Source organism: Rana temporaria, chromosome 1 (genome assembly GCF_905171775.1).
Source record: "Rana temporaria chromosome 1, aRanTem1.1, whole genome shotgun sequence".
NCBI classification, from domain to species: domain Eukaryota; kingdom Metazoa; phylum Chordata; class Amphibia; order Anura; family Ranidae; genus Rana; species Rana temporaria.
In genome coordinates, this window is record NC_053489.1 from 279,463,226 (window position 1) to 279,483,599 (window position 20,374).

Sequence of the window (20,374 nt, forward strand, 5' to 3'; positions counted from 1 at the left end):
CTAGTTATCTAACACCATGCTCAATTGGGTTGCTTTGCTTAAAGCGGGGGTTCCGCGGGAATACGTTTTTTTTTTTTTTTAGGTTATTCTCCCGCTGTTACCATAGTAAATCGTGTACTCACCAGACCAATTATTGCAGCCGCCGCCATTCTCATTTCCCCGCAAAAGATAATTTATAAAAATGATAGATGGACGTTTCCATCTTAGTTGTGGGCACTCTGAAGCCCTCCAGGCTTTCCTTCCGGGATGCAGTGAATGCTGATTGCATAGTTACATAGTTAGTCAGGTTGAAAAAAGAAACAAGTCCATCCAGTTCAACCACAATAAACATAAACAAAACAAAATAAAACACACAATACAATCCCATATACCCAACTCAATACCCACAGTTGATCCAGAGGAAGGCAAAAAACCCCAGCAGAGCATGATTCAATTTGCTACAGCAGGGGGAAAAAATCTTTCCTGATCCCACGAGAGGCAATCGGATTTACCCTGGATCAACTTTACCTACAAATCTTAGTACTCAGTTATATTCTGTACATTTAGGAAAGAATCCAGGCCTTTCTTAAAGCAATCTACTGAGCTGGCCAAAACCACGTCTGGAGGGAGTCTGTTCCACATTTTCACAGCTCTTACTGTGAAGAAACCTTTACGTATTTGGAGACGAAATCTCTTTTCCTCTAGACGTAAAGAGTGCCCCCTTGTCCTCAGTGTTGACCGTAAAGTGAATAACTCAACACCAAGTTCACTATATGGACCCCTTATATATTTGTACATGTTGATAATATCCCCCTTATTCTCCTCTTCTCAAGAGTGAATACATTTAGTTCTTCTAATCTTTTGCTGATGTCCCAGCATTCACCGCTCTATCCCGCACATGCGCAGTGTTGACGGCGAGCCGCACCGAGTCACGTGACCCACGAGATATCGCGGGATTACAGCACAGCACAGCGCGTCTCCTGGGATTCTCATCACTCACTCCCAGGAGACATAGCGCTTGTCGGGGAAAATATAATACACGCCCACTCCCGCGGGGAAACGCTGATTGACAGAACATAAGAGCTGGATTACAAAGGTAAAGATGCTGATAAAAAAAAAAAAAAAAACGGATTGTGTATAGTGGATGGGTAATGGTTTAATTAAGCTAAACTTGTAATATAGGGTGAACCTCCGCTTTAACAAAATTATACACTTGATTGTAACACACTCTACAACCATATTGGATAGAGATTAAAAACACTCCAGGTCCCTGCAGTGTTTTTCATGGTGTGATAGGATTATTTGGTTACTTTCTGGCTGATGTATGAAACAATGGCATCCTTGTATTGTAATACATTTATAGACTGCAAACGAGGACATTTGGAAGCTGAGCATACTTTTAATTCATCAGCCCTGTTACAGTTTGCCTACATGCGTATAACTGGTCAACATTTGAGATGCTTTTGAGTTGTTTCTGAGTTGTTTTACATTGCTCAATTGTTCAAGTTAAAATGTGCACACATACAAATAAATGAGTCAGGGCAACTCCCCCCCCCCTACTTGCCCACCTTAAAAATCCTTCTGTCTGAGGTTTGAATGAGAATCATTGGCCCGGATTCAGAGAGATCGGCGCATCTTTAGATAGGCGTAGCGCATCTCATATGCACTACGCCAACGTAACATTGAGAGGCAAGCTGAGTATTCACAAAGCACTTGCTCCCATATTTACGCTGGCGTAACGTAAATGGGCCGGCGTAAGCCTGCGTAATTCAAAGTAGCAAGGCAGTGGGCGTGTTGTATTATAATGAAGCGTGACCCCATGTAAACGCATGGCCGAACGAACGGCGCATGCGTGCGCATGCTCAAAATCACGTCAAATTCTCTCCCTAAGATACGCCGGCTCCATTCATGCGACGTGAATGGAACCTACGCCCAGCTCCATTCACGTACGACTTACGTAAACGACGTAAAATACGACACTGTTCCCGTGCCCATACTTTAACATGACTTATGCCTGCTTTATGAGGGGTAAACTTACGCCGGACGTACGCCTTATGTAAACGGCGTAGCTTACTGCGACAGGCGCAAGTACGTTCGTGAATCGGCGTATCTAGCTCATTTACATTTTCGATGCGTAAATCAACGGAAGCACCCCTAGCGGCCAGCGTAAATATGCACCTAAGATACGACGGCGTAGGAGACTTACGTCGGTCGTATCTTGCCAAAATTCAGGCGTATCTGCTTTCCTGAATAAGCGTATAGATACGACGGCGCACATTTGAACTTACGACGGCATCTGTGGGGCATCCTCAAATGGAAGGTGGAGGAGCGCAAGGTCTCCAACATACACCAGCTCCATGATGGAGGAGTGGAAAAGTACTCCTGTGGCAACCTGTGAAGCTCTGGTGAACTCCATGCCCAAGAGGGTTAAGGCAGTGCTGGAAAATAATGGTGGTCACACAAAATATTGACACTTTGGGCCCAATTTGGACATTTTCACTTAGGGGTGTACTCACTTTTGTTGCCAGCAGTTTAGACATTAATGGCTGTGTATTGAGTTATTTTGAGGGGACAGCAAATTTACACCGTTATACAAGCTGCACACTCACTACTTTACAATGTAGCAAAGTGTAATTTCTTCAGTGTTTTCACATGAAAAGATATAATAAAATATTTACAAAAATGTGAGGGGTGTACTCACTTTTATGAGATACTGTGTGTATATGTATGTGTGTGTGTGTATATATATATATAATATTATATTAATACAAAGTAACACATTTAAAAATTGACTACAAAAATACATTTTTACATTCATGTTCTGGGTAACTTGATATCATTAAAGTTAGGGTTGTCCCGATACCACTTTTTTAGGACCGAGTACAAGTACCGATACTTTTTTTCATGTAGTCGCCGATACCGAATACCGATACTTTTTTTAAATGTCATGTGACAGTTTTCAAACCACAATACAGACTAAGGATATTTTCTTTAGAATTATGAAGAACTCTAACTCAAGACATTATAAAAGAATAAAAATTAGTAAAAATGAATAAAAATGTTTTATTTGCTTGTCACGCAGTAGTAAAAAACTCAAAGAATTTTCATAGAACATGTTGATAAATACAAAAAAAGTATTCTATTTAGGTATCGGGAGCATTTGCGCGAGTACGAGTACTCCCGCAAATACTCGGTATCGGTCCCGATACCGATACTGGTATCGGTATCTGGACAACCCTAATTAAAGTGTATCCAAATTTTTTGTATATAAGGTAACATTTGGTAATATCCTTATGTATTTTATCATGACAGATTATGCTCTTTTCTTTAAGGTTTGACAAGAAGACTGAAGATCATTTATAATGTCATCAAGTAAAAAATATTACTGTATAATTTGTTTTTCTTTTTGTCCATGTAAAGGCCAAGCTATCCTATGTATATTATTTTTTTAAATGTGTAATTTAATGATAGAACGAAATATAAAAAAATCTCTTTAATCCAAGATGGCATCAGTTCAAAAGATCAACATGATGGTATTTAAAGGGAATGGGATGTATTTTCTATACCAAAAAGACTTTTCAAATAAGATGGTCTATTTAGAGTTTGCTATGGTGAAAGTCATACTAGTACTTTTGTCAACAGCATGGTAGAGTTTGAAGCAGTTTTTCCCCTTTGTGGTTGTCAGGCCATTAGAGCAGGAATGTCTTATTATGAGGAAACAAAAAGAGTATAATTACAAGGCTGACGCTGTCAGATGTGAGAACAGAGAATCTTATGCAACATGGGAAAGTCTTGAGATCCTAGTCAATTTTGCGCCTGTGTAACTAAAATACCACAGTTCACCATAGTAAAGTTTGAACAGTCCTATATTACAGTGATACCCTTTCCTCCAAGCAAGATGTGCAAAATACAAATACCTATTTATTTTGTTATAAGCTAGTAACAACTTGCCTTTAACACAATTTATTTGTGTACATGCAAATGCAAATCATAACATAGCATGCTCATATTTTGAGAATATCATATACATGTGCACAATCATTGTATGCATCAATTTGGTTTATGTTCACTCATCAGTACATATGGTATCCACTATAAATCATTTACACTTGCCAATTGCATATGCTACTGCAGATGTGTCTTTTTGTTTGTTTAGAAATAATCCAAATAAACTGTTAATTGTAAAATGTTGGTGCAGTGGCAGTTATATCTAAATATGTATTTTGTCCTATTTTTAAATTTGTGGTGTAGGAACCTAAAGCTAAATTTGTAAAGCTACTGTACTTCTCTAATCCCACAGCAGGATGAGCACACACTCTTCAAACCTCTGTGAAGGACATTTCAAACAGTACCTAGAACACAAAACCTGTAATTCATTAAGTTACAGGGATTAAAGCATATCTATGGTCAAAATTCATTTGCACTGCACTTTGTATGACATTTATTTCTAGCCTTCTCCTATTAATCTTAATGATCTTAAAATCTGTATACTTTGTGAAGATCCTCACACATATACTTTCATGAATTCTGTGAAATGTATTCACTATACCCTGTGAGTTACACATTTCAAAAAGGCCTGCCTTCTGAGCTACGGTGGGGCTGAGAGGAAGAGTTTCAGGAGACAGAGTCAGTACAGGAATCATTGTTGCAGGCAAAAAGGTACCATGGGACACATAGTCCTTATAGATCAGGGGTGTGAAAATCAATTTCATTGTGGGCCGCATTAGCATTATGATCGCCCTCAAAAGGGCCGGTTGTATCTGTAAGATTAGATGTCCAGCACATCCCCTCTCCTTATATTAGATGTCAAGAGCCATTCCACCATCAGAAGTTGAGTCCCCCACTCTCCCTTACATCACAGTGCACCTTTTCCTTATGCTGCTGCTGGGAAGAAGATGGATGCATTGCTTGAAAGCAGAAAGTAAGGGTCTGGATGAGGACCCGAGGAGGGCGGGAGCTCTCCTGCAGCTGCAGGACAGGTGCTAAGGCCACATGAAATGACCTGGGGGGCCAGATTTGGCCGGCGGGCCTTGTGTTTGACACCTGTGTTATAGATGGAAAGTAATCAGCAGAGGAGAAGCTGTGAAACATGCAGGGAATCCTGAAAGTTGTACAAAGAGATATCCAGCAGACAGGCAGAACTCAAAACATAAAAGTAGATATTTCAAGTAAGCTTATATCGGATTGTAAAAAATACCTATTGTTTATATTGATGGTACTTTGCAGATATATAAAATGAAAGTGTATGATGTGAATATAGAAATCCTTTTAAGAATTATTGCTGTCAAAACGCGAATACTTTAGGCTCTGCCTGATCAAAACTGCAAGAAGAAAGCTTTGGAGGGGCCAGAGCCAAAGGCAACTTAGGACGAGCCACAGGCCTTGTGGATCTCCAGGGGGCCCAGCTGCAACCTTCATACTCCAATTCATACCCCCCCCCCTTACAGGCATATATGCATTGCATAATATTTTAATAAATGATCTGAATACAAATAAGGTCTGTACAGAAAACAAGAACAGGAAAGATAGGTATACACTATATTACCAACTGTATTGTGACGCCCTCCTTTACATGAGCATGAACTTTAATGGCATCCCAGTCTTGGTCTGTAGGGTTCAATATTGAGTTGACCCACCCATTGCAGATACAACAGCTTCACCTCTTCTGGAAAGGGTGTCCACAAGGTTTAGGAGTGTGTCTATGGGAATGTTTGACCTTTTTTCCAGAAGCGCATTTGTGAGGTCAGGCACTGATGTGGACTAGAAGACCTGGCTCGCAGTCTCTGCTCTAATTTATCCCAAAGATGTTCTATTGGGTTGAGGTGCAGGCCAGTCACGTTCCTCCATCCCAAACTCATTCATCCATGTCTTTATGGAACTTGCTTTGTGCACTGCTCCATATCATTTGGTGGAGGGTGGTTATGGTGTAGGGTTGTTTTATAGGGGTTGGGCTTGGCCCCTTAATTCCAGTGAAGGGAACTCTTAAGGTGTCAGCATACGAAGACATTTTGGACAATTTCAACTTTGTGGGAACAGTTTGGGGTTGGCCCTTCCTGTTCCAACATGACTGCTCACCAGTGCACAAAGCAAGGTCCATAAAGACATGGATAAGTGATTTTGGGGTGTAGGAACTTGACTGACCTGACCTCAACCCTATAGAACACCTTTGGAATGAATTAGAGCAGATACTGTGAGCCAGGCCTTCTCTCCAACATCAGTGCCTGACCTCACAAATGCGCTTCTGGAAGAATGGTCAAACTTTCCCATAGACACACCCCTAAACCTTGTGGACAGCCTTATTAGAAGAGTTGAAGCTGCAAAGGGTGGGCCAACTCAATATTGAACCCTACGGAGTAAGACTGGGTTTATTTCCACATACACTGTACTCAAACTGCCACTATGGAAATAGCTCAACGTTTTATACCTGTATGCTTATTTTGTATGTGTCTACTTTAAAACTGACATTTAAATGGGCCCCTAACCAAACCACCATACCTTTTTTTTTATCAGTACTTATTTATACACACTGTATGTAGATGCAACCAACCTGACATCCACTCATGTATCTAATTTTTGTTCACATTCCTGACACTTGCCTGCCAAAACTTGGTTTACTGAGGTTATGGCATTGATTGTGTATTTAAATTCATGTTAGTATGTAAACATTCTCATCTTTATAAACCATTACTTTTTCTGGGTAAAGTTCAAACCTTGCAGCCAATATTCTGAAATCTGTCATTAGGAATATATTTTAAATATAATTATATAGTTCTAATTAAAGTAGTTGCAACATACTAAAAGAGCTGATGACAGGTTCAGGATCGATTAATCCTTTCAACATTGTTATTTTTACAGTTTAGCCGCCTGCAGTTCCTTGATTTTCTGTGAGAAAATATTTCTGTCCTGTACAGCTGTACAAATAGTTTGGCACAGTAGACTAATATTTCATTTTAATTCTGCAGCTCAAATCGACTGAGGGCACAGTGTTTAAATGTGTACAAATGACATTCTATAGAGCCTGGCAGACCTGAAATTAATATCACCACATGTACATCCCTGTAAAGCTCAAAACTGAGCTTTCTTTCATGTTCCTATTTGATCCAAAATAAAAATTAAAGATTGATTTAGGCCTGGTTCTCACTTATGCAGGTTGCAGTCTGCATATTGCAAGTGCATTTTGTGTTTTTCAATACATGCTTTTCATCCATTGAGGTCTATGGAACTAAAACAACTGAAGAAGTCCCTGACCCTTTCCATAAAATGCACAGATGTGAACTACATCCATAGGAAACCATGTTAAAGGGACTGTAGTGTGTTTCTGCAAAACTGAAAACGTGCTAAAAAAAATGGTCTACTACATATTTTGCAAAGATCTGAAAACGTATTTGGAGATGTATACCTGCTTCTGTGATGGAAATAATGCAAAACACAATTTTCTTCTAAATTGGTAAACTTGTCGGTGTAAGCAAACCACCCATATATCTGTTTTCCTGTTGGATGACTAGTCTAGCACAAACAGGAAAGCCCTGTACACACGATCGGTTTGTCTGATGAGCCGTTTTCATCGGACAAACCGATCATGTGTGGGCCCCATCGGTGAAAAAAAATAGAACATGTTTTAAAATTTTCCTATGGATAAAAAAACGATAGAAAAAAACGATCGTCTGTGTGGAACTCCATTGGTCAAAAATCCACGCATGCTCAGAATCAAGTCGACGCATGCTTGGAAGCATTGAACTTAATTTTTCTCAGCACATCGTAGTGTTTTTACGTCACCGCGTTGGACACGGTCGGATTTTTGACTGATGGTGTGTAGGCAAGATTGATGAAAGTCAGCTTCATCGGATATCCGACGAAAAAATCCATTGGATTAGATTCCATCAGATATCCGATTGTGTGTACAGGGCAGAAGAGTCAGTGGTGTCAGATTAGGATAAATATAATCATTCATATCATATGTTATTTCCATTATCTGTTTAAAAATATCACATTGGCTAGTTTACAAAAGTGAGTATCCTGCATTAGGATGAATTTACAAAGGTGTATTTCTCATTGTGGTCAACTATATCCTTCATAGTACACTTTATCCAGCTCATATCTTTTAGATCTCTCTGCACATAGGCACCTAACATACTTTTATTTTGTCTGCTCTACTAATTTATCACTCCAATGCTATTTTAACATTATCAGTCTTATTTTAGCATCCCTTATGATAAAATCAATGTAAAAGTAAATTCACAAAGCACACACATGTTATTACTCCTAGTAAAAGGAGAGGGGACGGGGGTGGGACTTTGAATGAGGCACGTGGGTATAAAATTATAGAGATTTATTAGTATATATGGATAATATGATACATAATGGTAATCAAGTCATAAAACAATAACAGTTGATGTAAATAAATATGTACATACAATGGAGACAAGGAGCCACGTGATTGCACACAGTAAAAGGGGTTGTAAAGGTACAATTTTTTTTTTATCTACTCTTCAGAAGCATGCATGTGGATTGAGTCTGAAATGTACTGATAAACTGAATTTCTATGAGGTCTGACTCTGTCAATGAAAAGGGAGGAGTTAAGATTATTAGAATACAAATGTAACTAATATAACCCCCACTTTATAAGAAATTACAGATATAGCTAGATTATAGGGATGTGGTACTGGAGATCGGAGACCCCATAAAGGGCATCACCCCTGGAAGCTGAGGTGGTGTGGGCGCCCGAAGCCCAACAAGAACAACATCCGTTGAGGGCAAGTGTTATTACTCCTAGTATCTGCTTGGAGATAATGGGAGTGAAAGAAGTCACTTGAGGTATAGGCAAAAATGTATTTTAGGCCAGCAATACACAGTCTGAATCTCAATCGATTCAGCAGGGACCAGTCAAGATTCAAACCGTTAATGTGCAGGCTGAATGTACCAAGTTGATTGATCAACTTGGGTACAACCAGCTTGCCAGAATCTCTTACGATTATCACTAGCGGTTATAGCATCACTGTCTTCTCCAAAGATGGTATCAACCGCCAACCCACGGGAGCAGACAATAGCTAGGCAGAAGGGATGCCCCTGTCAGCAGTGGCGTATCTAAGGTATGGCAGCCATGGCAAGTGCCATGGGCGCCATATGAAGTGGGTGCTATTGAGTGGCTGGGCAGCAAGGCACTTACCAGGGTCTGAGTGTCTCTTCTTCCCTCCTCCTGAGCATATGCAGGATCTCCTTTTCAGCACCTTTGCTAATGGACAATGGTAGCGCTATCCCTGCTGCGTTCAACCACAGCCCTTCCCTGTCGGATTGGCAGCGCACAAAGAAGAAGGAGGAACATCAGTTTCTCCCTCTCCTCTGTGAAAACTGAGGCCTTAAGTGATGAAGATTTCATCACTTCCAGTATTGGTTCTGAATTTACCTGGCCTTGGAGGGCAGAGGAGGGATCAGGGGTCTAATAAACCCCAGATTTCTCCATAAAGAGGATATGTCACTACCCAAGGTATCACAAGGGATGATAAATATCACTAGTTTTGTTAGCTGTTTTTTTTTTGTTAAGGTTATCTGAAAGATGGGTTAAAAATGTTTCGACAGGGGCGCAGTTTCAGTGCTTGCCATAGGCGCTATTTTCACTAGATACGCCTCTGCCTGTCAGTACTATCCACGTTGATGGTTGCAGGAAATAAATGTGCACCATGTGTGGCCGGCCTTAACCTCCCTGGCTGTCTTCCCGAGACTGACACGGGGTTAGATTTTCTTGCTACTATCGGTAACCCCGTGTCAGTCACGGGCTTGCCTCGCTAGATCCACAGGCACTTTTTACTTACCTTGTCCCTGGATCCAGCGATGCCACCGCGCTGTGTGAGCGAGCGGGACCTCGCTCGATTCACATAGTGCCTCCGTGTGACGCCGATCTCCGTTCCCTGCGACGTTACGACGCACGGGGACGGAGAACGGCGCCAAATTCAAAAACGTAAACAAACACTATACACACAGTATACTGTAATCTTATAGATTACAGTACTGTATGTAAAAAAAACACACACACCCTGTCCCTAGTGGTCTGCCCAGTGTCCTGCATGTCATTTTATATAATAAAAACCTTTTTTTCTCCCTGCAAACTGTAGATTGTCCATAGCAACCAAAAGTGTCCCTTTATGTCAAAAATAGTTTTAGATCAGCTAAAAACAGCGATAATAAATTATAATCACTTGCAGAATTGTGCGATAGCGATTTGTGGGGAAATTCGTCATAAAAAAATAAAAGTAATGACAGCGACAATTCTGCAACTGAGCAAATTTCAGTGATTTTGATTTGATTACATTATTGAATAATTTTTATTATAATTATATTATTATTTGTTATAATTATTTATAATTATTTATTATATTATAATTTATAATTTTGTTTTTAAAAAAATGTAATACACGGGATGCCTATTAGAATCTTGTTTGGTCAGATTTAAGTGAGTTATTTCTAAAAATTACAGACCTACAATATAAAACGCCAAATTTCCTTGCAAATAATGGTACCGCTTTTAGCATGTTTTTTCTGAAAGAATCATACCGCCAGGGAGGTTAATGAGGAATAGAGGCTTTAAACCCTGAGATTAGTTAAATATATATATGAAAAAATAAAAAAATCAGCGATGGTACTTACTATCATTGCAAAATATGTCTTGTACTGATGACTGCTGCTTTAGTTGAAATCTGAAGTCCTCTGAACCCCCTACCCCCACAGTAGTAATTCTCCAGTGCTGTGTGGGCTAATAGAGCCAAGAGTCCTGTTACAGGCACTCATCGAGAGTGCTGACTATGCCTGCACTTTCCACCCTCATTCTCCATTCATAAAAGATGCATGAATACAAAAAAACTCTATGAATGGAGGATGGACAGATGAATGAAAGGTCTGCCTCCTCCTTTCAAAGATCACTTTTCATTCATGGAAGCTCTAGTACAGCTAGAGGAGGGGGAAGAAAAGTTGGGTATGGACAACACCATTAACTAGCGCCTGTCACAAGCCCCTCACCTTTTTTAACTTCAGCAACACCAGAAGATTATTGCTGCTGGGGTAGGGTAAGGGGATCAGAGGATGGAAGCAGCCATCAGGACAAGGGACACTTTGCACTGATAATAAGCCATACCCCCATGCTGATTAAAAAAAAAAGAAGATATTTCAGTAAACTTTAAAGTGGTTTTAAAGGCATTTTTTTAATTAAAATAACATTTTATACATACCTTCCCCTCGGAATGGTGATGCACAGAGTGGCCCTAAAGCTCATCTTCTTAGGTTCCCTGCCGGTGATCTCCACTTCAATGTCTGCCCCAATAGTCAGCCTGTTGCTATAGGGACAGACATCCAGGTCCGATCCTATAGACACACACACACGCAATGCAGTCCAACCCTGCCCCTCACTCCTTCCTCAAATCATATCACTGACAGCAGCAGGAACCATTGGCTCCTGCTGCTCTCAGCCATGCTTGTGAGATTAGGTAGAAGGAAGAGAAGACTGCCAGCTGTGCACATCGCTGGATCGATACAGGAGCCGGGTAAGTGTTTGGGGAAGGGGGTGTTGCAGTAAGGAGCAAATACATTTTTTTACCTTAAAGCGGATGTGCCACTAAACAAATATATTAAAAGCCAGCAGCTACAAATACTGCAGCTGCTGACTTTTAATATAAGGACACTTACCTGTCCTGGAGTCCAGCGGTGATCGCAGCAGATGACGAGCCGATCGCTCGTCACCCTGCTGCTCCCCCCTCCATCCACGGTGAGGGAACCAGGAAGTGAAGCGCTCCGGCTTCACTGCCCGGTTCCCTACGGCGCATGCGCGAGTCGCGCTGTGCCCGCCGATTGGCTCCCGCTGTGTGCTGGGAGCCGAGTGTTCCCAGCATACAACGGGGGACGGACGGGAAGCGGAGAAAAAACCCGTCCTTTGCCCGTATCGTAGGGCCAGAAGTGGGTGCAGATACCTGTCTGTAGACAGGTATCTGCACCCCCCTCCCCCCTGAAAGGTGTCAAATGTGACACCGGAGGGGGGGAGGGTGCCGATCAGCGGGACTCCACTTTAGAGTGGAGATCCGCTTTAATGCATTCGGGTAAAAAAGTTATAGCTTTAAGTCGTGCCACATAATGGCACGACTGCACAAATGGGTGTACCTGTACGTCCTCTTTAAATCGCGGGCTAGTGGGCGCGTGTCTGCCTTGCACCACATGAGTGTACCTGCGAAACCAGCGGACTTGATGTCCGTCGGTGGCCCGCGATCATGACACAGAGAGGCAGAACGGGCGAGGCCTATGTAAACAAGGCATTCCCTGTTTTGCCTAGCAACATGACAGGGATCTACGGCTCCCGGTGAACGGGAGAAGTGATCTCTGTGATGTTCTAGGTAGCCCACCCCCCCTACAGTTATAAAACAGTGAGGGAACACAGTTAACCCTTTGATCACCCCCTAGTGTTTAACCCGTTCCCTGCCAGTGTCATTTACACAGTAATCAGTGCACTTTTATAGCACTGATCACTGTATAAATGACACTGGTCCCAAAATAGTATCAAAAATGTCTGATGTGTCCGTCGCAGTCACAATAAAAATCGCAGATCGCCACCATTACTAATGAAAAATTATTGCAATTTTTATTACCAAAAATATGTAGAAGAATACGTATCGGCCTAAACTGAAGAAAACAATTTTTTTTAATATATTTTTTTGGGGATATTTATTATTTATATTTATCATAGCAAAAAGTAAAAAATATTGCTTTTTTTTTTCAAAATTTTCACTTTTTTTGTTTATAGCGCAAAAAATAAAAACTGCAGAGGTGATCAAATACCACCAAAAAAAAGCTCTATTTGTGGGAAAAAAAGGAAGTCAACTTTGTTTGGGTGCAACGTCGCACGACCGCACAATTGTCAGTTAAAACGACGCAGTGCCGAATCGCAAAAAGTGCTCTGGTCAGGAATAGTGTTGCTCACGAATATTCGTATTGCGAATATTCGGCTCGAATATGGCATATTCGAGTATTCGCGATATATTTCGAATTTCGCGGTGAATATTCGCAATTCCGAATATTCGCATTTTTTCAATTTGATTTTTAAAACAGATCACATCCTATCGACGTCTAAAAGCATTGCTGGTATGATTAGAGATCCTGGGCCGAGTAGCTAAGCTGAGGCGATCCTTTTATGTTGCCAAATTGAAAAAAAAAATTGCGATTTTTCGCTATTGCGAATGCGAAAATGATTGCGAATTTTCGATAACTGTGGTAGGAGAACTCTGATTGTCTCTGATGCAAAAGGGGGGGGCTTTGTGTATGTTTCTGTTATAAATATTTGTATGTTTGATATTATTTTTTTTTATAAGAAGGAAAAAATTGCGCATACCTTAAAAAAAGGGGAGAATACAGCAGCAACTCAAAAATGTTATACAACATAAATTAATACAAGACAGAAAATGGAGTCGCTCTACAAGAATAAAAAATATGTCTAGTGACAAGACATGTGGGCAAATTATAAAATAAGCAAGCGCAAATAACTTGTGAAATACACAGTGAAACAAATATATAAAGAAATATAGTCCCAATAATAGAAAAATAATCTTTCATAAAAATGTCTTTGATATGTGAAGTGAAAAAAAGTCCAAAGCATGCAGCATGAACGTGTTCAATATTCAAGGTGTTTGATTGACAAACGGCTGTGACAGATGGATAGAGTAAAGAATCATCACCAATGCAAAATACTTTTTATTTTCTATTGTAAAATATCACGAATATTCTGAGCCAATCAGAGTGCTCCTTCTGCATTTGCCGAATATTCGCAACTATTTTGTATTGTAAAATATCAAGAATATTCGGAGCCAATCAGAGTGCTCCTTCCGCATTTGCCGAATATTCGCAATTATTTTGTATTGTAAAATATCAAGAATATTCTGAGCCAATCAGAGTGCTCCTTCCGCATTTGCCGAATATTCGCAATTATTTTGTATTGTAAAATATCACGAATATTCTGAGCCAATCAGAGTGCTCCTACAGCATTTGTCGAAATTGCGCAGTAAATATCGCATTCGCATGTTGCGATATTTCGATAAAATATCACGAATATTCTGAGCCAATCAGAGCGCTCCTCCAGCATTTCTCGAAATTGCGCAATAAATATCGCATTCGCATGTTGCGATATTTCGATAAAATATCACGAATATTCTGAGCCAATCAGAGCGCTCCTCCAGCATTTCTCGAAATTGCGCAATAAATATCGCATTCGCATGTTGCGATATTTCGATAAAATATCACGAATATTCTGAGCCAATCAGAGTGCTCCTACCGCAGTTATCAAAAAATCGCAATTATTTTCGCATTCGCAATAGCGAAAAATCGCAATCATTTAATTTCGATAAAATATCACGAATATTCGAATTTAGCGAATATATCTCGAATATTCAAATATATATTCGAGATATATCGCGAAATCGAATATGGCATATTCTGCTCAACACTAGTCAGGAAGGGGGTAAATCTTTCCGGGGCTGAAGTGGTTAAGTAGAAATACCCATTTTGTGTGAATGGATAATCATTCCACACCTATGTTTTATTACATTAGTGAATCAGACATTTTATTGAGAAAACTATCTTCTGGTTAAAATGACTCATGGATCTTAAAAAAAAGGACACCGATATCTCTAATTAAACTCCTCAGTTGGAGAAAGAAATCTTGACAGCTGGACAGCTTAAAGGTACCTGATGGAAAACAAATATTGCACTTTAAAAATATACTGCCATTTTCTAAATGGTCTTCAAGTTTATTTGTTAAAAAATTATATATGGGGGGTTAACTAACAAGAAATTCATGTTTTTAATATTAATTTTAGTTTATGGTAAAACACTGTCCAAAAAAACTTTTTCATAGTTGCATACTTTACTCTTGCATTTTTTTATTTTATCCCCATTGTCCCCTAAGGCCCCGTACACACGACCAAACATGTATGCTGAAACTGGTCCGCGGGCCAGTTTCAGCATACATGTTCGGTCGTGTGTAGGCGCGAGCGGGCCGAATTCCAGCAAACATTTGCCCGCCGGGCCTTTTCCCAGCGGGCAAATATTCCTGGACGTGTTTTAAAACCGTCCGCTGGAATCCTGCCCGCTCGGACATGTACGGTCGTCAGTACAGACCTACCGTACATGTCCGAGCGCCCGCCGTCCCTCGCATGCGTCGAATGACTTTGACGCATGCGTGGAAGCCTTTAAATGGCAGGCCCGCCCACGTCGCCGCGTCATCGCCGCGTCATCGTCGCGGCGACGACGCGGACACGCCCCGCGTAGTGTTTACGCACGGACTTCTGTACGATGGTTAGTACAACCATCGTACAGAAGCCCTCTGGCAGACATGTACGGTGAAAACGGTCCGACGGACCGGTTTCACCGTACATGTTTGCTCGTTAGTACCCGGCCTAACACATATATCAAGGACCATGCATTTATGGGGCTGTTACATATATGAATTGATAACACAATTAAGCATGCCATATTTTGTGGCAGTTTTGTTTTCATCAAAATCTGGTTCCTGGGGAACACTATTCAAAACAATAAAATTTTCTGATGCACTGACATTCTCCCACAGCCCCCCAACATAAGGCCTAGTACACACGAGAGGATTTATCCGCGGATACGGTCCAACGGACCGTATCCGCGGATAAATCCTCTCGAGGATTTCCACCGATTTGGATCCGATGGAGTGTACTCACCATCTGATTGAAATCCGCGCCGAAATCCCCTCGCGATGACGTGTCGCGCCGTCGCCGCGATGATGACGCGGCGACGTGCGCGACGCTGTCATAAAAGGAATTCCACGCATGCGTCGAATCATTACGACGCATGCGGGGATCCCTTCGGACGGATCGATCCGGTGAGTCTGTACAGACCACCGGATCGATCCACTGGTCTACAAATTTTTATCTGCTGGAATTCGGAAATATCCGCGGATAAATATCCGCTGGAATGTACACACCATAGAATCTATCCGCTGAAACCGATCCGCTGAGATTTTTCAGCGGATGGATTATATCGTGTACGGGGCCTTAGGGGCTAATGCTCAATTATGAAAGTATTCATGTACCAGATGTTTAACAATAGCAGCTTCATTGTTAGCTGTAGTTTGCACAGTCTTTTCTTCAGAATAGTTTTCGTAGACCTGTTTTGTCATGGGCTCCTCTGTCATACTACTATTTGCTTGTATGCAGGTGCAGTCTACTTTCTCCACAGCAGGTGGCACTTAACCACAGCAGCATTGCAGGGGGGAAAGAAAGTCAAGAAGAACATGGGGGAGCTATCCGGTTTGATGCTGCTGACTCTGGTGCCCATCTTGGGTCAGGCAGGGTCTATTTAAGACCCTGGCTCCCGGGCTTGGCACACATTTTGCATATGGATAGTGCAGGGACAGGTCTTCCGTCTGACAGGGACAGTGATTAGCAGTAGGGAGAGGTTCCAGACGAGTAGTAGTATTTTTGGGGGATATTTTATTACAGCAAAAAGTATAAAATATTGTTATTTTTTTCAAAATTGTCGCTTTATTTTTGTTTATAGCGCAAAAAATAAAAAACGCAGAGGTGATCAAATACCACCAAAAGAAAGCTCTATTTTAAAGTTATGTTAAAGTTATGTTTTTCTGAGTGAATGAATGAGTGAAAAACTTGTGTAGCGCTACATATGCGTAACTGAATCGCCTCAAGGCGCTTGCTATCCATTTCCTTCTATTTTTTGCCTTCAGAATAGATGGGTTTTGAGTTTTTTTCTGAAGGCCTGGTGATTCACTTCCGTTCGGATGCTGGTTGGTAATGCGTTCCACAGTCGAGGTCCTTGGACTGCAAATCTTCGCTCTTCTTTGGACTTGTAGCGGGCCTTGGGTTTCTAAGGGCTGGATTCAGAAAGAATTTACGTTGGCGTATCTATTGATACGCCACGTAAATTCAAAGCTGCGCTGGCGTATATTCTTTCTGTATTCAGAAAGCAAGATACGCCGAAATTAGGCTGAGATCCGACTGGCGTAAGTCTGTTACGCCGTCGTACCTTAGTTGCATATTTACGCTCGATTTATGCAAGGAATATGCTAATTAGGTAGATACGCCGATTCAGAAACGTACGTCCGCCCGGCACATTTTTTTACGTCGTTTACATTAGGCTTTTTCCGGCGTAAAGTTACCCCTGCTATATGATGCATATCCTATGTTAAGTATGGACGTCGTTCCCGCGTCGAATTTTGAAAATTTTACGTTGTTTGCGTAAGTCGTTCGCGAATAGGGCTGTACGTAAGTTACGTTCACGTCTAAAGCATTGATGATTTGCGGCGTAATTTCGAGCATGCGCACTGGGATTCTTTCACGAACGGCACATGCGCCGTTCGTAAAAAACGTCAAATACGTGGGGTCACAATTAATTTAAATAAAACACGCCCACATCATCCACATTTGAATTAGGCGGGCTTACGCCGGACCACATATACGCTACACCGCCATAACTTAGGGCGCAAGTTCTTTATGAATACGGAACTTGCGCCCTAAGATACGGCGGCGTAACGTATCTGAGATACGTTACGCCCGCAGAAAATTACGCCGGGCTATCTGAATCTAGCCCTATGTATTTAAGTGCTGTCCTGTTGCTTATCTGTCTCCTTATGAACAGAATATGTCCCACTAGAATTTTTCATCTGGTGTATTAGCCGACCCAATAAAAAAAAACTGGCAGAGCTATTGTGCCCAGTAAAATTTCCTTCTTCATGAAGCAGCTAAAACCTGAGGAAAATAATGTGCATAGAGACTTGTGCATTAGCAATCACTTGATGTTAATGCATTCCAATGAAACTTAGTGCTGGGCATTCTGTTTGGAACCAGTAAACGCTCACCAAACACAAACACCAGATGAAGAAGACTCCTGGTCAGTACACCCCTTTTCTGAGACAAAATTGTGTATATGTCTGTTTTCTCCCTTTGTCATGCTCTTCAACTGTGAAGCCTGGTGATGCAACAATGGATTCTTTAGCAGAGATAACATAACAAACCGTGATGTAACTGAAAATATTAGTAAACACTTGGCTTGCGTAGAATATTCAGGAAAAATTAAAGACAGCAACCTCAGTCTCAGAAAATGGGAGCTCTGCCACATGACCACAGTATTGATGACACATTACTAAGCCTGTACTGAAAAGAAAAGGTAGAGTGCTATTGCTGACCTCTCCTTTTGAAAACACACGTAGATTGCTATCATGACAGTCTGCTGACTTCAATTTCTGAATCACTGAACTGGTTTTCTTTATTGGCAGGAAAAAAAGCTGTGCAGTTGTGAAACTATTCTGTACAGTTAGCTCAGAGAACAATATCTCAGATTTGGTCTTTATCTCTACCATTAGCTGTATTGATAAAAAAGATTATAAATATGACACAGAAAGAAACTTGTAATCAGACACTATGGGAACATAATAAGGACAACAGGCTAATTACAGGTAGTGAAAGGAAGACAAATATTTAGGGTGGGGAAAGCAAAAGAAAAGGCTACATATTCTCATGTTCTTTCATGTAAGCTCATTCCCAACTGAATGACGTTATTAAGCTTTAGTTGATTTTGGCATTAAGTTTTAGAAACTCTAGTTTATTTAGTGTAGCACTACCCCCCCCGTAGGAGCTGCTGGCAGAGGTGTATTTAGGTTTTGTGCTGCCCTAGGCCTGACTAAATTCATGCACCCCCTAATTTAAATACGACCCACACTTCCTGTCAAAGCCACACCCCTTCCTATTTAAGACCCGCCCCGTCATCTGTAAACCACACCCCTTCCAGACCCCCGCCATCTCCCCCTAGCAGCAAAAATACCCCCTTTCAGCACAAATCCTCACCCTCATATAACCCCTTCCAGTGAATATCATCCTTCCCAGCACAAATTACATCTCTCGGCACAAATCTTCCCCATCTCCCCCTTCCAGCATAAATCCTCACGTTCAGAAAAAAAATCCCCCCTCATCTCAAACCTGTGCCTCCTTCTCTCCCCTCCCAGTACAACCCCCCCCCCCCAGCTCTTTCTCCTGTTCTGTAAGAGCAGCCTGCTCTGCTGGGACTTGTAGTGCACTCTGGGGGGCTGAGATATGGCAGCCTCCTATGCTGGGACTTGTAGTGCACTCTGGGGGGGGGCTGACATATGGTAGCCTCCTATGCTGGGACTTGTAGTGCACTCTGGGGGGGCCTGACATATGGCAGCCTCCTATGCTGGGACTTGTAGTGCACTCTGGGGGGGGGGCTGACATATGGCAGCCTCCTATGCTGGGACTTGTAGTGCACTCTGGGGGGGCTGAGAAATGGCAGCCTCCTATGCTGGGACTTGTAGTGCACTCTGGGGGGCTGAGAAATGGCAGCCTCCTAGCTGGGACTTGTAGTGCACTCTGGGGGGGGGGGCTGAGATATGGCAGTCTCCTATGCTGGGACTTGTAGTGCACTCTGGGGGGCTGAGAAATGGCAGCCTCCTATGCTGGAACTTGTAGTGCCCTAGACTACAGGGGATGGAAGAATGGCAGCCCACTCTGCTGGGACTTGTAGTGCCCTCAGTGGCAGAATGAGGATTCCTCAGTCCCCCCACAGTCTAAGGCACTACAAGTCCCAGCATAGGAGGCTGCCATATCTCAGCCCCCACAGTGCACTACAAGTCCCAGCAAAAACGGAGCTGCCATATTTCAGCCCCCACACAGTGCACTACAAGTCCCAGCAAAAACGGAGCTGCCATATTTCAACCCCCACACAGTGCACTACAAGTCCCAGCAAAAACGGGGCTGCCATATTTCAGCCCCCACACAGTGCACTACAAGTCCCGGCAAAAACGGGGCTGCCATATTTCAGCCCCCACTATATCCCTCGCTCAGCCTCTCATGAATTTTTACCTGCTGCAGTGCTGCCTGAAGGTTTCCTCCACCATCGTCCTCCTCTCTCGCTCCTCTTCCTCTGTTTACAGAGAGACCCGTCCCCGCCCAGAGCTGGAGAGCTGATGCAATGATGCCGCGCGGAGGCTGGTAGGCTCCACCAGCTAAACTACGTGCACCAGCCACCACCAGGTGTATGGCCAGTGATCACTCCCCACAGTATGCGCCCATGACACACTGCAAGCCATCCACAGGAAGCAATCTGAGCGGAAGGCGGCCGGGATAAGCTGCATCTTAGTCGGGAGGACGGGTGGGGGGGTTTTCGTGCGGGGGGGGGGGCGGCCAAGCGGCGCCCCCCGCAAAGTGCCGCCCTAGGCCTAGGCCTTGTCGGCCTAGGCCAAGATACATCTCTGGCTGCTGGTTAGATTTGGGTCTGCACGCTACCTCAACACTTGTTGTCTAGTGTAAGAAAGTCTGAAATAATTCCAATGTCCACACAAGATGTAAAACCTATGGGCCTAATCCACAAA

At 42.3% G+C, this 20,374-nt stretch overlaps 1 protein-coding gene across 6 annotated transcripts in view; it reads left to right on the top strand.

Moving 5' to 3' along the window:
* The window catches only part of LOC120942938 (protein prune homolog 2), a 159,259-nt gene extending 154,863 nt beyond the window's left edge, over positions 1–4,396 (top strand). For all 6 annotated transcript variants that reach the window (XM_040355920.1, XM_040355928.1, XM_040355910.1 and 3 more), the window contains one exon: positions 3,312–4,396. In XM_040355920.1, coding sequence (XP_040211854.1) covers positions 3,312–3,342 — 31 coding nt within the window. In that variant the 3' untranslated portion in view covers positions 3,343–4,396. The remainder of the gene's footprint in view (positions 1–3,311) is intronic.
* Positions 4,397–20,374: the final 15,978 nt, after the last annotated feature.